This window comes from Balaenoptera borealis (genome assembly GCF_965194805.1).
Source record: "Balaenoptera borealis genome assembly, chromosome: 9".
Taxonomy (NCBI): domain Eukaryota; kingdom Metazoa; phylum Chordata; class Mammalia; order Artiodactyla; family Balaenopteridae; genus Balaenoptera; species Balaenoptera borealis.
In genome coordinates, this window is record NC_138873.1 from 17,217,792 (window position 1) to 17,235,689 (window position 17,898).

General features: G+C 44.6%; 1 protein-coding gene across 5 annotated transcripts in view; it reads right to left on the reverse strand.

The window, feature by feature from the left end:
• SASH1 (SAM and SH3 domain containing 1) overlaps positions 1-17,898 on the reverse strand; it is a 250,699-nt gene that overhangs the window by 16,015 nt on the left and 216,786 nt on the right. For 3 of the 5 annotated variants that reach the window (XM_082405434.1, XM_082405433.1, XM_082405436.1), the window contains 7 exons: positions 15,010-15,845; positions 9,908-9,982; positions 7,824-7,967; positions 4,386-4,521; positions 2,354-2,523; positions 1,375-1,584; positions 514-664 (listed from right to left, as the gene is read on the reverse strand). In XM_082405434.1, the coding sequence (XP_082261560.1) occupies positions 514-664; positions 1,375-1,584; positions 2,354-2,523; positions 4,386-4,521; positions 7,824-7,967; positions 9,908-9,982; positions 15,010-15,845 (1,722 nt within the window). The remainder of the gene's footprint in view (positions 1-513; positions 665-1,374; positions 1,585-2,353; positions 2,524-4,385; positions 4,522-7,823; positions 7,968-9,907; positions 9,983-15,009; positions 15,846-17,898) is intronic. The other 2 variants (XM_082405435.1, XM_082405437.1) reach the window with 1 other exon arrangement.

A 17,898-nucleotide genomic window follows, 5' to 3' on the forward strand; every position in this document is an offset into this window, starting at 1 on the left:
CGCAAGCTGATGAATTTCATTTATTCATTAATTAACCTATTCAATCAGAAAACAACTCCTCGTGTGCTTTGAGAAGTAATTCACCCTTGGTGGGGCAAGATACTCCCAGTTTGTCAGTTACTCTTGTGCCCAAGTATCCTCATGACCTCCTGAAGGCTGCACATCCCACCGGCCCCCAAGGTGGCATGAACTGCGTGTCTTAAGAAAACTGCAATTCAATTCTCAGTCACCCAAAGAGGAGCGTTTTTGTCAATGATTACCTAGAAACATGCCGGGAAAGTATAGGCTAGTAAGGTTTTCTTTTGCTCCTGCATTGGCAGGAAGGTCTGCTTTGGGAATCTACGTCTGTGCTATTTGACATGATACAAAATTGACCTTGGCTTTGGAAAGAGTAGGATCGAATGAGTGACTCCAAGGACCCAAGCATATGCTAGCAGCTTATGGGACGCCTGCTGGTGACCTGAGAATGTGGCGGATCTAACAGTGAACACGTCTGTGCGGGGAAGGACTTACTGTCATATTCCTGCAATAGCTCCACGGCTGTCAAGAGAACAGCTCTGTGCTCTGGGTCCCTGATATTTAACTCGTCCAAATCTTCCTCCTCCAGGAGCTTAAAGGTGTCCAAATCTTCATATCCATTGAACAGGAAAGTGGGCATGTGCTCCTGGAGGGAAACAAGACAGAAGTGAGTCAGCAGCCCAGCCATGGGATCCACGACCAATGACCGACCTCAAACCCCTAAACTCTTTTTCCATAGTCATTTTTATGCTAATTCAAAAATTAGTAAGTATCCTTTTAGCACAGTCTGTACCTCCCAGTCCTACAGCTTAGTGGGCAGGCGGGGCACTTCATTCATCAGGGGTTAAGAAGATTTACACTGCAGGCTGAGATGGACCCCACTGGCTTGCATTTTAATTGTGCCCTTGCTGTGAGCTGAAGCCTATAATGCCACCCAGTGCGCAGTGGAGGAGATTCTTCTGTCATTTAGAGCTACTGAAATCCAGCTCACAGAGACCTGTGACTTCCTCAGTAGCAAGACAGTTTTGCAAGGAGGAAACAGAATCTACTATGTAGACCCACCCCGCTAGATGCCGGGAATAATAGTGGGAGAGAGGGTGGAAGGGAGAATCCTCACGGCCTCTGAGAAGGCAACCAGGGCGCCAGGAGTTCGTGCTTACAGCCCTTCCTGGTAGTGGCTTGAAGCTCACAGCTCTCTGAAAGCTGCTCTTTGGACTAGGAGCAAATTTCGACCTGGAGTTTATGCTGTCACCCCCAGCGGAGGTCAAGGGCAGAGTCATGGTGCTGGTAACTATTTCTGTAGGATAATGGGTACTCATCGTAGCAGATGTGGGACCAGAATAGGACGGAACTCACTCTGAGGTTGATGCGATCCAGGAGATCCTCCACTGACTTGGGCTGGGGGGGTCTTCCTTTCCTCCTCCTCCTGGTGGGGCGCTTGGGCTTCTCCTCTTCCTCGTTGAGCACGTCCACGTAGATGAATTTGAATGTGCCCACCTTGTTGTTCAGCAGGCCCATCCAGGTGCCCATGGGGGGTTTGCTGATTATATCAATGATGTCTCCTTTCTGTGGCCCAGGGAACAAAGATCTTTCCGTTAGGTACATTTCCAAGCATGAACCATCTGTCAATCAGAAGCCTTAATCACACGCATGTGAAGACACTATGAAGTCCAGAATCAGGGCTCCACGAGTCACCTGCTACGACTGGGAGTCTGGCAGATACCGGACAGAACACTCCTGACCGTGCCGGATCTCATGGAGGCCCAAGGTCCCAACCCCTCTGGCCTCCTGCACCCACAGGGCAGTGGCCTGAGGTGTCCACCAGGGCTCACGGCTAGGTGGGCACCTGGCTCTCTAAATGCCCTGCCCTTACCCAGAGAACACCTATTTCTTAGAAAAAGAATTCCCACCAATCAGATGTCAGTGGCAACTGCTGTCCTGTAATCGCTTCATACATTTCGTGGAACCCCATCTGTCCCATATGAATGTCACTGATCACACAGAGAAGCCAGTCATGTCTCTTCAGCTGGTGAAAGCACAGAGACTGGAGGGTGGAGGGCAACGGGAATTCTGGAGGGAAGCTGAGGTCAGAGGACAGGGCCAGAGGGATGAGGTGGTGACCAAAGAGGATTAACTCAAGACCCTCCTCCATCCCCAAATGCTGGCTGTTCTCTGTTTCATTTTCCACTACAGAGGAGAGCAGCTCATCAAGGTAGCAAAGACACTGGCCAGTCTGCACCACAACAGCCCAGCATTTAACAGCAAGGAGAAGAGAACACCTCTTAAGGCAACAAGGCACCCAGTGTTACTGCTCCAAGGCCAGGGAGACACACACCTTGAGCTTCAGTGAGTCTGTGTCATAGGGGCTGGGCGTGAAGTCGGTGTGCACCCTGGCGCGCCCACAGAACGGGCCCCGGTACGGGGGCTCCTCGTCATCACCGTCTTCCGACTTAACACTCTCCCTGTTGCTGGTCGAGGAATCGGTGGTGCTTACTGTTTGACCACCTGTACAGGAAAACAGGCAGAACACGGGTCAATACAGATTTCCTGCACAGCAAAGCTGAAGGCACTGGAGGGGACTTCCCTGGTGGCACAGTGGTTAAGAATCCACCTGCTAATGCAAGGGACACGGGTTCGAGCCCTGGTCCTGGAAGATGCCACGTGCCGTGGAGCAACTAAGCCCGTGTGCCACAACAACTGAGCCTGCGCTCTAGAGTCCGCGAGCCCTAACTACTGAGCCCATGTGCCACAACTAGTGAAGCCCGAGTGCCTAGAGCCCATGCTCCACAACAAGAGAAGCCACCGCAATGAGAAGCCCGTGCACCGCAACGAGGAGTAGCCCCCGCTCACCGCAACTAGACAAAAGCCTGCGTGCAGCAACGAAGACCCAATGCAGCTAAAAATAAATAAATAAACAGATAAATTTATTTTAAAAAGAAGGCACTGGGGACTTCCCTGGTGGCGCAGTGGTTAGGACTCTGTGCTCCCGACGCAGGGGGCCCAAGTTCGCTCCCTGGTCAGGGAACTAGATCCCACATGCATGCTGCAACTAAGAGTTCGAATGCCACAACTAAGGACCCTGCCTGCCGCAACCAAGACCTGGTGCAACCAAATAAATAAGTAAATAAATATTAAAAAAAAAAAAAAAAAGAAGGCACTGAAGGCATCACAGGCTAGGAAGGTAAGGGCCAGAGGAGGGAAGTCACGAGACACAGCCAAATGTCAGGACCAGAGCAGAGTCCAGGGGAGGATCTGAGTTTTCTGACTGTTCTCCCTAATCAAGCCCCCTCATCAGACAGGGGCCTCCATCAAGTTATCTTTATGACCAGGGAATCCAGGTGACACCAACACTCCCTGATGGAGGACACCACCCTTAACATTCATAACCTCTCATTTGTCAGGCATACTATTTTTACCCCATTTTACAGATGAGGAAACTTAAAGAGGTCAAGTAACTTGCTCAAGGCCAAATGCTTTTAAAGTAGTGAGTTTAAACTTGGTCTCTTCCCCCATAGCATTCGGCGGACACCACCATTGGACCGGGAGTGGTTGCACAGCATTTGTTTCAGGGACATCTGTCATTCTCCTCTCCTCTTATTATTTTATTTTCCTGGTTCTTAGTTGATTATTTTATTGCTCTGATAATAATGTTTTAATCAACATTTTGTATTCATAAAAGTTATGAAGACATTAGCTTTCTTTGTCAAGCCAGAAGAGAATTATTGGCACTTCCTACTACCCGAAATGCATCAGGGAAAAATAACATTACATTATTGTGTTGAATTCTGCATAAAATGTTTCTGATTAAGGATTGGAGACTGAAGAGAAGCATCTGTCTTCTCTTTTATTAAACCCCCACTAAAATGCTAACAAAGGAACTGGATTCACTATGACAAGGAAAGTGGCAGGGGGCAATGCACAGGTGAGAGATTTTTACCAAAATCTATAAGACAAAAAAGTGGTCAGAGGATCGCTAATTACTACTGTAGGTGAAGGATGCTCCCAGAGGTCAGGAGGGCGACGTGTGCGCAGCAGAGCCCGAAGTCCTCTCCTCTCAATTGGCTGCTCATCTTCATGAGCCCTTCCCCTTGACCTACTCCCCCCCTCCAGTCTCCAGACGTTCTGCTGGCGCGCTTTCCCTCTCTCCTCCAACCAAAATCATTACCCTCTCTTTTGTGGCACTGCTAGACATCAACTACTAAACAAATAGGACTCTAGGGCCAGCTATTTTGCAGGTCTGTCTCTGTAACAGCACCTTAAGGGTAAGAACTTGGTCTAATTTATCTTTAAATTGCCTGAACGTGACACTCAGTAAAAGTCTGATTTTGACTCCAAGGAAATCATGTACGTTTGCACACTAGACCTACTCATTGAGCTTTGACCGCTCAGAGAACTCCGCAGACTCTCCACAGAACCTCCGGCTTTGAGCTTGGGCTTGTCCACGTGTTCGCTGTCAGGCTGAGAGGATGGAGGGGAGCCCGGCATTCCATCAAGGCCTGAATCCTGAAACGGGTTTTGACAAAATTAGGTTTCACCAGAGTGGATGGGTGCCCTTTTGTAATTCACAGCAGTTTAGCCCTCAACGAAATCAGTCAAATCCATCTTTATACCCAAGTCTGATTCTTTACCCAAAATGTACCTTCCTTTTTAATCTAAATCCTTGCTTCATTTTAAAGTTGTGGTTCATGTAACTATTAATTAAACACTCAAAAAGTATTTTTCATGCTCAAATAGATATTTTTGAAAAGAATCTATCTATCTACCTTGTGGACAAAACATTTCGTTAAAGGCTTAGAGACTCTTAGTATACTCCCTAGTTCAGTAATAACACTGGACTTCAAATGTAGATCAGATACAACCCACTAGTCATGTAGTATCCGGAAGTATCATCAGAGAATATTTAATCTATTTGAAGGGAAACATTTACACACACACACACACACACACCCACCACATGCACACACACACACACACAAAGCCCAGATTCTTATATTTCTGTTTACACAAATTACTAAAATTGGCTAATAAAATACCAACTTAGGACCCAGATATACAGTTGACCCCTGAACAACACGGGGGTTAGGGGCGCCGACCAGCTTTGCAGTTGGCCCTCCTTATCTGCGGCTCTGCATCTGTGGATTCAGACAACCACAGATCGTGTAGTACTGTAGCATTTACTATTGACAAAATCCACCTATGAGTGGACCTATGCAGTTCAAAACCTGTGCTGTTCAAGGGTCAGCTGTACAACAAACATACCATTTTTCGGTCTATAATACAATTTCCCTAAGTCACCCTACGATTTTAGCTTCTTTCACTTCTTCTGTTGTTAATAAACAGCTGGGAAGTCCCTTTTAGATCAGAATGCTGACAGTAGTGACTCAGCAGTACTTCTCACTTTTGGGGTGGCCACATATCATTACTTTGACAGCCCCGCATCTGCACATGTAACTATAGCACGCTCACTTGATTTGAGGTGCTAATAGATAGACAGCGTCACACTTTAAAAAGTCTGCAGTCAGAACGGTTTACTGGCCCAAAGAGAACACTCTCTGGCATATTACACAGCCACGTGAACACAAAACCATCTAATGGAAACCTGTTATTTGCATAGTGCCGAATCATCAGAAGGGCTTTGATGAGATTCTGCGGGGCCCTGCAAACACATAGGGACAACAGAAAGGGCAGCTTCTGATCCAAAACGCACTTCTGCTTTACATTTAAGGAAAGCGAGCAAACAACCGCAACAACTACAAACAGAGGTGCATCATTAGGAGGTTACTGAAGCTGCAAAGGATGAATTCCTGAGGTTTTCATTCCTCTTTTCTGAATCATAAAATAAGCCACCTTTCCAATTAAAATCTTTTTTAAATGCTTCTGAAAAAAACCTCCCAGTCTGAAAAACAGCAATACGAAATACACATCTCTGATACTGTATGTTCACAAATGCTTTTTAAAAATTATTAATTTATTCATCACATATTTATTGATTACAAGAAGAGGTACTATTTCAGAGGCCAGGCATACAGCAGGAACAGAGCAGATAAAAATCCGTACTAAAACAGTCGGTGTCTTTACTAAAAAGTTTTTTTTTAAAGCCTTACAATGTTAATTTCCTCTCTCTAAAAAGCATTATAATGATTCCTTCTTTTTTTGATTATGTGAAACGACCGCTTTAAAAAAAAACAGAACTAAAACTACAAGACATCTATATAGTAGTAAAATTATAGAAAAATGCTCAAAATGACGTGAAAGTTCTATGCTCATGATCCACAAAGCAGAAAACCCCTAGGAATGTAAGTTTACGAGAGCTTTTAGTAGATGTTTCAATTTGGGGGAAAAGCCAACTAAATAAAGTGCTTTAATTCGTGGCACTGCTTTCACTGGCATGATGTCTGTCTCACTCAAGCGTGCACAGTTTGCTTCACTGCTGGGCAGAAATATAGAATCACCATCACTCCCACACCCATAGGGACAAGAAACGAAAAGATTAAGGAAAATATTCGTGGAGAAGAGATACCGGAGGCAGCCAGACTTCCCCTGCCGGGCTAACCGGCCCCAGTTTCTCAACCTGAGCACTCTCAGCACTTGGCATGGTTAATTCCTTGTGTCCAGGACACATGGACTGTCCTGTGCATCATAAGACGCATCCCTGACCTCCATCCTCTAGATGCCTGTAGCACCCGATACCACCCCACCCTATCCCACTGCCGCTATTAAAAATGTCCCTAGCCAGTGCCCCTGGGGTTGGTCGGGGAGCAAAATCAACCCCCCCCCCCACCCCCGCAACCCAATACCCCACGAGAACCACTGTAATAAGCTGGAGATGTGCAGGCTTTGTTTGAAGCACAGTGCGGGGAGGCTGGTGAGCTGGTGCTCAGAGTGATTCAAACAGGGGGATGCTTGGTTTTTAGCTCACCATGTCCACCAGGGGGCAGCAGCTGAGCAAAAATGCCTGCTTTCCCTGCTGTTCTATTTGGTAGATAAAGCAGCATCACCTGCATATTTCAAGTAGACAACCAGCTCACACACGGAGACTTCAACAGACTACAGAAGGCATACTATAAAGGTGCCGGAGGAGAACGCTTTGAAAATCTAATGCTCAAAATTATGTCAGGCCCAGCTTTCCAAGTGTCTTTATTCCCTCCACCCATAAAAATAAGACCCATAAAAAGAAGGTTACGTTCCTAGTGATGAACTTATAGAATTGGGGAAGGGAGTGGTGTCAATTCTGTGATATCTTAAAGTCTGCAGAGAGGGCTGGTTAGTGAACACACCCCTGCAGAAACACGATGACTGTGTAAGTCTTGCAGCCCGGAAGCACTTTCTGACTTTACTTCTCAGACTTGCTACGTGCTCCTAAGAACAACTTATGCTACATTTATTTGAAAAGTCGGCTGTCTAAGAAAACTTGAGTGTCTTTTTAAGGTTTGATTCTGGTGACATCCATTTTGGGGCAAGGAATATTTTAGAAAATAAAATCCTTCCTTTGTGTTCTAATTTTCAGTGCTTATTGCATTAAAGAATAATCATTTCTTTACATGTCTGTCTGTTTCTCTCATTTGTACATAGAAGTCAGGGCCTGCTTTGTATTCCCAGCACCAAACCTGGTGCTCGGGCGACCCTAAGCGCTTAATAAATATTTGCTGAATCCAGTGTTTGTCTACATAAACCAGGCATGGTCCTGGAGCCTGGTTAATGCCTGTGAATATATTTACCACCATTTAAAATCTCAGACCAACAATCCTCAGCTTTTCTTGTTGTTGGGAAGAACCAAGGGGGCTTTTTGCTCGGCTGTCACATACCTGCTCAGAGACAGAGCTGCTGTACTTTTTAGACATTCTCTTCCTCATTGTCTCTTTCACTGATTTCACCTTTTTTCCAAGAGAGATTCGGGAGGCGGTAGGTGATTTGATTACTTCTTTATACACAAAATCTCCTTCTTTACCCTGCAAAAATAAAATGTTATAAGTATCTTAATCACAGAAAATGAAGCCCCCAAACAGGTTTTATTATTCTAACCATGAACGTCCTACCTCTCAACAAAACACTGGCATGCTCCAGGATCTCCACATTTTTCTTATGTTAACTCAGTGCTATGTTATTTATCTTTGTGATTAAAAATTAAAAGCTATTGACTAAGTGGCTTTTGCTTATTTGTTTGTTTAAAGTGGAATGTGAGTCACTTTGTTTTATTTAAACTTAGCATATTTTTCTCCTGTTACATGTTTGCCCACCATTTTAAATACCCAAGGGGACTGTATTTTATCAATAAAGAGTGATTTAGATGAACCAATGTTCACTTAATCCCAGCAGCGGGGAAGAAGAAAAGGATAATACTACCGAATAACCCAAAAAAGTGGTAAGAACAAAATGGCAAATCTTAATCATTAGAAGTCCAGCATCTGGGGACGTCCCTGGTGGCGCAGTGGTTAAGAATCCACCTGCCAACGCAGGGGACACAGGTTCGATCCCTGGTCTGGGAAGATCCCACATTCTGGGGAGCAACTAAGCCCATGAGCCATAACTACTGAGCCTGCGCTCTAGAGCCCATGAGCCACAACTACTGAAGCCCATGCACCCTAGAGCCCACAAGCCATAACTACTGAGTCCATGCACCACAACTACCGAAGCCTGCATGCGCCCTAGGGCCCGCATGCTGCAACTACTGAGCCCGTGTGCTGCAGCTACTGAAGCCCGTGCGCCTAGAGCCCATGCTCCGCAACAAGAGAAGGCACCGCAATGAGAAGCCCACCCACTGCAATGAAGAGTAGCCCCCGCTCGCCGCAACTAGAGAAAGCCCACGCGCAGCAATGAAGACCCAACGCAGCCAAAAAAAAAAAAAAAGTCCAGCATCCGATCAGATTTATATCATTGTAGCACTTCGTGTGGCCAACTCCTAAGACTGTGTAAATTTCCTTTTCTGAACAAGTTAGATTGTGGTCTCCTTTCATTCTTTTGCATTAAAAAAACAAAACAAAACATTCCCCTGAGGGGAAAAAATCATACTTTTTTTTAAAAGATTGACTACATAAAATTATTGGTTTATAAATCAATAAAATTTGATATTCAAATAAAATAGTTTTATTCTTCCAGGAAATTCTCAAACACTTCAAAAAATCATAGATGGGTGCTTTCGTTAACACATGACCATAACAACTATAAAGCACAGAATACTAATTTCACAGTTGCATGAGCAAATGCACAAGGGGAAAACAAAACCGTATGGAAAACTCACCTACATTTCTGGCACCTCAGAAAGTAAACCTTAGGGAGAACCTGTACACTGTAAAGGTGGCCTGTCCCCAGACTGTGATCCAGTGGCAGGTCCGAGGAGGTGGTCACCTTGGCCCTGAGGAGTCTGGTTTGCTTTGGCCCCAAGGGAACTGGGTTCATTTCAGGATACCCCAGATCAGAAAGACCTACGCTTGGCGTAGGGCTATGCACTTGGCCTATGACAAGCCTGGCTTTCAGAAATGCTGTCACATACTCTTGGAACCCAAATCACAGGGCTCCATCCTGTGGCACTACCTATGTGTAACAGTCACGTGCACTTGCAACTAGTATGAACAAAAAACACACGTGCACCAATAACTAAGACCATCTAAACTCATCTGGACGTGTGACTTGAAGAAACCTGGAAACCAGGGTATTAAAGAAATGATGCTACTGCAAAGAGAGAGATGGAGGCCACAGGTGGTCATCATTCAGTCCACGTGGGACTGTGAAGAGTCTTTAAGATGGGGAACTAGAGCTTCTCTCCAAATGTGATTTAGGATCCCGAGGAAAAGGTCACCCAGTACCGATTCTCAAAGATACTAAACGTGAAACTATGTCAACCACACCACTTGAATCCAAATCTTTTGCTTCCCCTCTGATGTATACTCACCAATGGGTCAGAATTATTACTGCCAATGTGCAGAGAACGATTTGTCAAGTCAAATCCTCCAAAACTGCAGGTTCTCTGTGGAAAGGAGAGGGCAGAGCAGGAACAATCCAGTTATGCTAAGATCATCCAGCAGTGCACCAACCCAACACATGTCCCTTCTGTAGGATGTCACTGAACCACAAACGTGTTACAGGATGAGAGTAAGAAACGAGAAATGATGAAGAAAAAAATACATGATTCATGTTATAAGGAGACGCCACTCATTTTGCCCTTCCACAGGCCACTGGAACTGTGCCTACACCAGAGGTTCAGAATCCCCTTCACAGGCAAAAACCAACTGGTTAAAAAATAAAAATACACCAACCAAAAAACCATACGTGTGTTAAGTGCTCTAAGATTCCCTGTCTCTTAGCAACAAAATTTCCCTTCCAGACCCCTTAATATCGGCTGCATACAGTAGTGATAATGAGGGAACATGTATTAGGGAACCCATGTGCTCAGAGTGGTCTTGGAAACCCAGATGTGAAGTCCTACAGCCCTGCCACTGACAGCAGGCTTTTCTGAGGGACTCTTGTTTTGTTTAGTTTTAAATCGCTGAGATGGAGGGGAAAAGGTTATGTTTATAGTAGAGTCCAGTCAGGCCAAGAGGATTACTCACTCATTGCTTCCCTGACCTAGCCAAAAATGCTGATAACTCTCCCATCTAACTGCCCAACTTAATTACTTATGACCCTTTTCTCAGAGCGTATGAAATAAAAAGACACCACATTTGCCCAGAAAGAAAAAGATTGATTCCGTGACTGTCTCTGACCACATTACTTTAATTTCAATAGGAAAAACACTGATAGAATGAAAACTTTACTGTCCTTTCGGTTGGTTTCAAACTTTATGGAACTGCTTATGTTTCAGTGCTTCTATATTTCCAGAACTTGGTTTGAATTCTCTGTTGTTTTTCTAGCAAAAGCTACTCAAGCACCACCTCCCCCCGCCAACCCCCAAATCTTTAAGAAAAAGGAGAAATTCAAAGCACATTAATTTTTGTTATCACCGATTATCTTCTTAAGCAATTGGTAATAAAATGTGAATCACAGATTTGGGTGCCAATATTTTGTATTACCTGTTTCTCAGAGAACTCTAGTTAACAGCTATTAAAAGGAAGAAATGAACAGAAAAGCACACCATATACTATAAACACTGCTTTTTTAAAATAAATACACCTTAGATACATATTAACTGAACTGAGAAAGTAGAAACATCCAGGAAGGAAAGTGCCTAGGTTTATGGAATCACACAGATAGGGATCCAAATCCTGGTTCTACCACTTAACTTGCTGTGTGACCACAGGTAGAGTACTGAACTCTCTGAGCTTTGGTTTATTCATTAGTAAAATACTATCTATAGCCTATATTTGAGACTTCTAGCACACTGCCTGGCACAAAGCAGACACTTTAGGAATGCTGGTTTCTTCCATTACTTTTCATTAGGGCCACACTGAGAATTTGGTAGCTTGTCCTGACAATTGCTTTATTGAAGTTTAGGCTTAGTCAACATTCTAAATATGCAAATGAAGAACTGGAGCTTAGTTCTGGGCCTTATAATTCTGGGAGCTTCAACTGTAAAACCAGAGCAATCCCAGGAATCGGCCAAAAAGTGAAAGATAGCAGGTGTAGCAGAAGGAAAGGCCAGGAGATACAGAAGTGTTATATTTCAGGATAACCGACATTCAGGATATCACACAGCTGTTTTTCTCCTTCAGCAAAGCTGTTGCTGCTGTTTTAAATAATCAACCACAGACATAACTTTCAATGGACATTATTCTCATTTTATATAAAAATATCAATGGACAATCTGATTTCCCTTACAGTCAACTTAACTGGACCTATATCTACTCTATAAAAAGAGGAAGACCTCTGTAAACAAAAACACTCACCAAATCCCCTAATCTGCAAGCAATGTTATGACCATCTCTCAAGGTTAATTTTTAACTTTAACTTTCCCTTTCCAGCTTATAGTGTCAAATAAATTTTCTCATTTTTGCAAAGGCAGTCATTTTATTCTAGTTCCTCTCCTGTGACTCAGGGCTCCACAGACACAGTGTGGCGTCCAGACGCCTCATCATTTTACGGCTTTTGTACTTTTCCTGCTTTGAATTCCAACACCGACTGCAGCACTGGAGCCCAGCATGTTATTTCTGATGCATATGAAATAACTGACAAAGAATTTATGTGGAAACTACAACTGCAATAAATTAGAAGCTCATTTATGTCTTCATATGACTGCTGCATGCATTGTTTCCTAAAATAAGAAGTTTAGAGGAAAGAGTGGACTGGTTTTCTTAACTACCAACTAAAACCTCTCCCAGTGACATGCTAAGATATTTGGAACTGATTCTTCTTTATCAATGGAGGATGAACAAAATATAACTGTCAGCACCACTTGAACTGATCTCCAACTTTTTCTGCAATATCAGGTAGTTCTTGAAGCAGCACTCTTTCAACAGAGAAAACAAGAGAGAATAGTAAAAGAATGTAAACCAATCTTTGGTGGTCTACATGAATAAAGCTTAAATGAGGTTTTTCAAGTTCAAACATCTCCTGTACAGATAATTACAAGAACATTTTAGATAGATGCTTGTGGATGAGAAGAGCCAGTCAATGGAATGGTCATGCAGCTGAAAACACGTTTTGGGGGGGTTTGGATTTTTTTTTTTAAATGGACAAAATTCCAAAATGTCATGCATGTCTGTTCCCCCAAACAAAAATTGAATGACCAAATAAAAAGCAAAACAAGTGACCGTTTCCAGTGAGTACAAAGCATTGTCATTTCCCTGAGGTTTCATCAAGCAAATACGGCATTTTTTGAAAGACAAAAAGATCAAGGTTGAAGAGTAAAGGAAACTATACTTTTGAATAAAATGAAAGAGATATATGACAAGAAGAAAGGAAAACAATTTTTGAGTAAACCAAGTAAAGAAATTATTTTAATCCCTTAAAAAAACAAAAAACAAACAAAAAAATCCTCTTCTGTTGTTAAAACACTTATATTCTGGGACCTCTCTGGTGCTCCAGTGGTTAACACGCCGAGGTTCCACTGCAGGGGGCACAGGTTTGATCCCTGGTCGGGGAACTAAGATCCCACATGCTGCACAGTGCGGCCAAAAGAAAAAGAACTTACATTCCCCTATGTTCTCTGAATAATTAGAAAATTAAATTTTGTTTTCTTGATTGTACAATTATACTTACAAGAAACGGTATGTACAAATTTCTGATTCAGCACTGAACACGTATTTCAGCAAGTATTAAAACTGTCCAGTACTGCCTCAAGTTCATAGTACTTTAAAAATACCCAGCCTCAGGCTGGTACTGGGGATAGAGGTTACAGAGTGCCACTTTTACAGGGGGTGGAATTGGTACGTGAAAACAAGCTTGTCCAAATGTCCATACTCAAACGTCAATGAAGAATTAATCACTGGCTCACAATGTGCACACAAGGGCCCACAATGGCACAAATCTTGGAAATATAACTTCTAGAGAGAAGGTCCTGATGAAGTTTTATCATTAACCGGTCAATAAATAATATAAGGGATACATGAGCAACTCAAGGCACTCAATCGGAAAAACTCTCAGTATTGCATTTAAACCCATGGGGCTGAGTCATCAATTCACAGAGAAGAGGTGGATCTGTTCTATCAAGGTCATGTCCAAAGGTACAGAGGCAGATGAACTAGGCACAACACCTCTGAAGGTAAAAAACAAATTATACCAAGACTAAGTAGCCACAAGTATTTCCTAAAAGATCTGTGGGTCAGAACTGAAGGAGTGACAACAAGAAATAATAACAAAGAACTGTTATTTTACAACAAAAACAAAACCAACCGAGACTGTTGCCATGACAAAGAGCCAGAGGAAAAGCTGTTACTGATAATATTAAAAGTGTTGCAAGATTTATAAGAATGTGAAAAAAGTGGAGATCGAGCAAGAAAGTCAACACATGGGAATATTTGGAAAACCTAAGGGCTGGTACGGACCTAAGCATCCTTTAAGGATGGCATTGACCACAAAAGCAGAACTTGATTGAATGAATTTAAATTACAGCAACCGTCTGGGGAAGAACATGTTACAAATGTGAAGGAACTCTGGGAGAAGCCAGCATGGGAGGTGGCAGTACAGTCAGTCTACTCCTTCAGACCTATAAAAGGGGACAGGCCAGCAGACCCAGGTGGATTAAGCAGGGCGCCAGGGGCCAGGAAGCGTACAGTTCCTCCACACCCTGCGCCATTTTATATGGGCTCTTGTGCAAACTAAAAGTTGGGTGGGAATTTCAGGGGGATTAAATCCCTATGTTCTCCAGTTCAATATAAGCCTTGCCCTGAAAATAAATTTTACTAGGTCTCTAATAATTCAGTAATAACACTGAAGACCATTTCATTATTTGGAAGTAATAAGTACTTTATTCCTTGCTATGTACGGAATAACCTATGGGGCAGTGGAGGATATTTCCAAACGTTGATCCTTTTCTTTAAAAAGATAAGCACATCAAATATACTTAAGTGAAACAAAAGAGTTCTAATTTTTCTTTCCTTTTAGCTCTGAGAACTTTCTGTTTGCCCCTAGTAATAAAAGAAAGTACTTTACAGTGTTTTTCAAGTCACCAAATTGGCGACGATGATGGCGGCAATCTACCGCGAGCTAGTTCCTATTGTTTTAACTCACTGAGAGAAGAAACATCTCTTTTAAGGGCAAAACTTCCTTCTGTTTTGAATCAGCTTCCTTGAGGCCAAGTGACACGATGGCTGCGACTCAAGACAGCCACTTCTAGAAGGAGGCCAGACCCCACCCCTGTACTCTGAGAGCCCTTCTCTGGATCAGCTTCAATGTTTAGTTTTAAATTAAAACTCAAACAGCTTCAACTGGCAAGAGGACAAATGGGAAAGAGAGAGAAGCCATTCCTCAAGGAAAGCGGAGGCAGGAATGGAGGTGATGGAGGGACAGACCATGAGAAGAGCGGCGAGGACGCCAGGCTGCACGCAAGAAAGGCCATAATGCTTGACTGCACATCACAGAAATGACAAGGCCGTCCCCATGACCGTCTTTGTGACTCACGGACTTCTGGTGGATTCTCAAGAGAACCCCTTTGGTACAGCGGTCCACCGTGGCGGCCCACTTCCTCTTGGCCTCCTCCTCCTCCTCCAGCAAGCACCGTCTCAGGTCCTGCTTCTCGGCCTTGCTCAGGGTCCTGTCTGAGGCAGGACGCACTAGCTGGGTCAGGTTCAGGTGGCTGTACAGGCTGCGTTCCACCACGTACGTGACATTGAACTCGCTGACGGAGGGGCGCCCGCGCACCCTCCTGCCGGGGCCGCCACAGACCCCGCCCCCTTTGGGTTTCTGCCGGAGCAGCTGCAGGTCGCAGGTGGTGCTGTTGATGCCTTTTCTAGAGGGACGCTGGCAGAGGAAAGCTCTAGAACACGAATAATTAGTATCCGTTTTCTTCAAGCGGATCTGCTTCCGGACGCTCTGAACCGCCTCTAGGGACACCAGGAGGTGGTGCCGGCGACGGTGGCTGTCATAGAAGCAAACGCCATCAGTACTTACCCCGTGGCTCAGGGACCCGAGACCCTTCTTCATCTCCCCCTCGGTGAGGGAGCGGGACACCTTCTGGGCCTTGTCGTCTTCTGGGTAGGAGAAGAAGGTCCCCATCTTCTTGGGGGGCTTGATCAGGCCCCGGCTCTCTCCTTTGCTGAAGGTTTTGACCAACTTCCGGCCGGCACCCCAGGTGTCCAGGCTGCTGGATGATGGAGAAGTGGTGAGAGAGTCTGAATCATCTTCTGGAGGTTTCTCAGGAGAGGCATCAAAGAAAAACGGCTTCTTGTGCACTCCAGAGTACAGGGCAGACCTTTCATCCGGGACCGGGGAATTCTCAAGCACCTGTTCCTCCCCGCCTGGAGGGAATCAACACAGACACAGTCACGGGCTCCTGTCAACAAACCTTGGCGTTCTCTCGCAGATCCGTCTTTAGACCCCCAGCCCTGCAAAACATAAGCTAAACCATGCGGCGACCGCAGGGATGCCCCTCCCCACAATCACTTACCCCCCAAAAACCCAGCTCCTGCTTAAATAAATGCATATAAAAAAGAAAATAACCTGAGCAAATAATGGTTTCACACAGGCTGAATGTTACAAGGTTTCAGATGCGATTTCTCCTCCTCCTCTCAATACCTTTGTAGACCAAACACCTTAACAGACCTATTAAAAATGGCATTTGGACACTCTAAGCCCATCAATAACACAATATTCCTTAGCATTTAACGATAATTATCCTTCCCAGTTTGCAAGTGCAATCCTCAGAAGCTAGGAATCAGAATCGTTCCCCCTTCTGAAAGGCTCTCCTGTTGAGTCTGGTTGGCTTTTCATAGTCAGAGTGTGATGAATGCCATGTGGCTGACAGTGATTTTTCTACTGGTACATATGCCATTTAAGTAATTAAGTCACCAAGGGAGAAGTTTGGGTGAGGAAACGCCATAAAGGGTCGTAGATTGCAAATGCAACTGACAAATGGTCCCCACTTGATAAGCCAAACACAAAAAGTTGCGGAACTGGGTGATCCAAGACAGACATTCCCATCAACGCAGGCCCTGCTACAAAGCAGCAAGGGCATTTGAGGGCCTGGACACGCAAGCAGCCCCATGGAGTGTTCCATTTCTTCTCAAGGATTCCAGCTCTTCAAGCCGTCACTGGAGCCAGGTATCCAGCCAAGACTTCCAGAGCCCAGTGGAAAGGTTTGGACTTGCTGGCAGGAAAATTGAGTTCTTTTCTGTGTGTGTTATGTGAACATCTGTGAGAAAAGAAGTAGGTCAAACTCTGGGTGTAGTGATCCTAACTGGCTGTGTCCCTTTAATTATAAGGAAACTTTTGAGCACTGCAGCTTTCTGCCAGCCGAATTGTGAAGAGGAATAGGCACCAAGCTCCTTGGAACAGAGGGATGGCACGAAATATACCACCTGGGATGAGGGTCCCAGTGTGTGGTTAAATGTCAAAGATAAAGGGAGAGGGTGGCTCACTCCAGAGGGGGAAAAGATGAGCGACTGGTAAGCAGGCCTTTAAAATTCCAGAAGTTTCTTAGTTTTCCAACTGATGGGAATTACAGTTACAAATATAAAAAGGACTGCTGCTATTAAACACAACCCAAGGTTGGTTTTGATGTCAAGGAGATGGTGGTGGGGAGGGAGATTCAAAATTATATCTGATCCAAAGTTCTCCATAATCTGCAGCACAAATATATTCACTCAAGAATTATTCCCGGATCTTTCAAGGGAGTTTAAAAGCAGCGTCTATGGTTCTGATGAACACTGGCCGGACCAGAAGCAGTGTGCACACATCATGAATGTCTCCCGCTCCTTCCTCAGGACACCTAATATGGACTGGAGACCACGGGTCCTCACGTTACTGGAAGTAAAAATGGCAACCTCTTCCGGATACAGTCTACCCTCCACTTCCAGGGATGAAGTGATGGGGCTGAGAGGCATAGCCTGGTGGCAGGGGCAGCCCAACAGAGGACTTTTCTCTGAAAGTAGTCCAATCACAGATCATGACTTCATATTTAGCCCAGGTGTCCACAGAGGTGTGCAAAGGCCCTTATTTATGCATAGTCTTAAGGGGCCTTGGGGAAGTTAAGGACCTGTCACTCAGCAGTGGTCTGGAAGTTTTCTGGATTCTATATTTGGCGTTGTCATCAGAGATTCCAATACTTCCGTGTCACATTTGAGCTTGGGACCAGCTGGTTCACACATGCCCGTGATATATGTAGCTCTACTTCCTGGTTCTGGCACGTCGGCATCTGGTAAAGAGTTTGGAGGGAAACATGGCAAATGCTTCCAAAGAGGCCACCTTAGCCTGTGCTGAGGGCAGTCCTCACGTGGTACAGGTTCTTCTGTCTGTGCCTTACCCAAGGCCTGAAATCCCAGCCCGGACTGGATTCCTTGGGTTTAGAGAGCA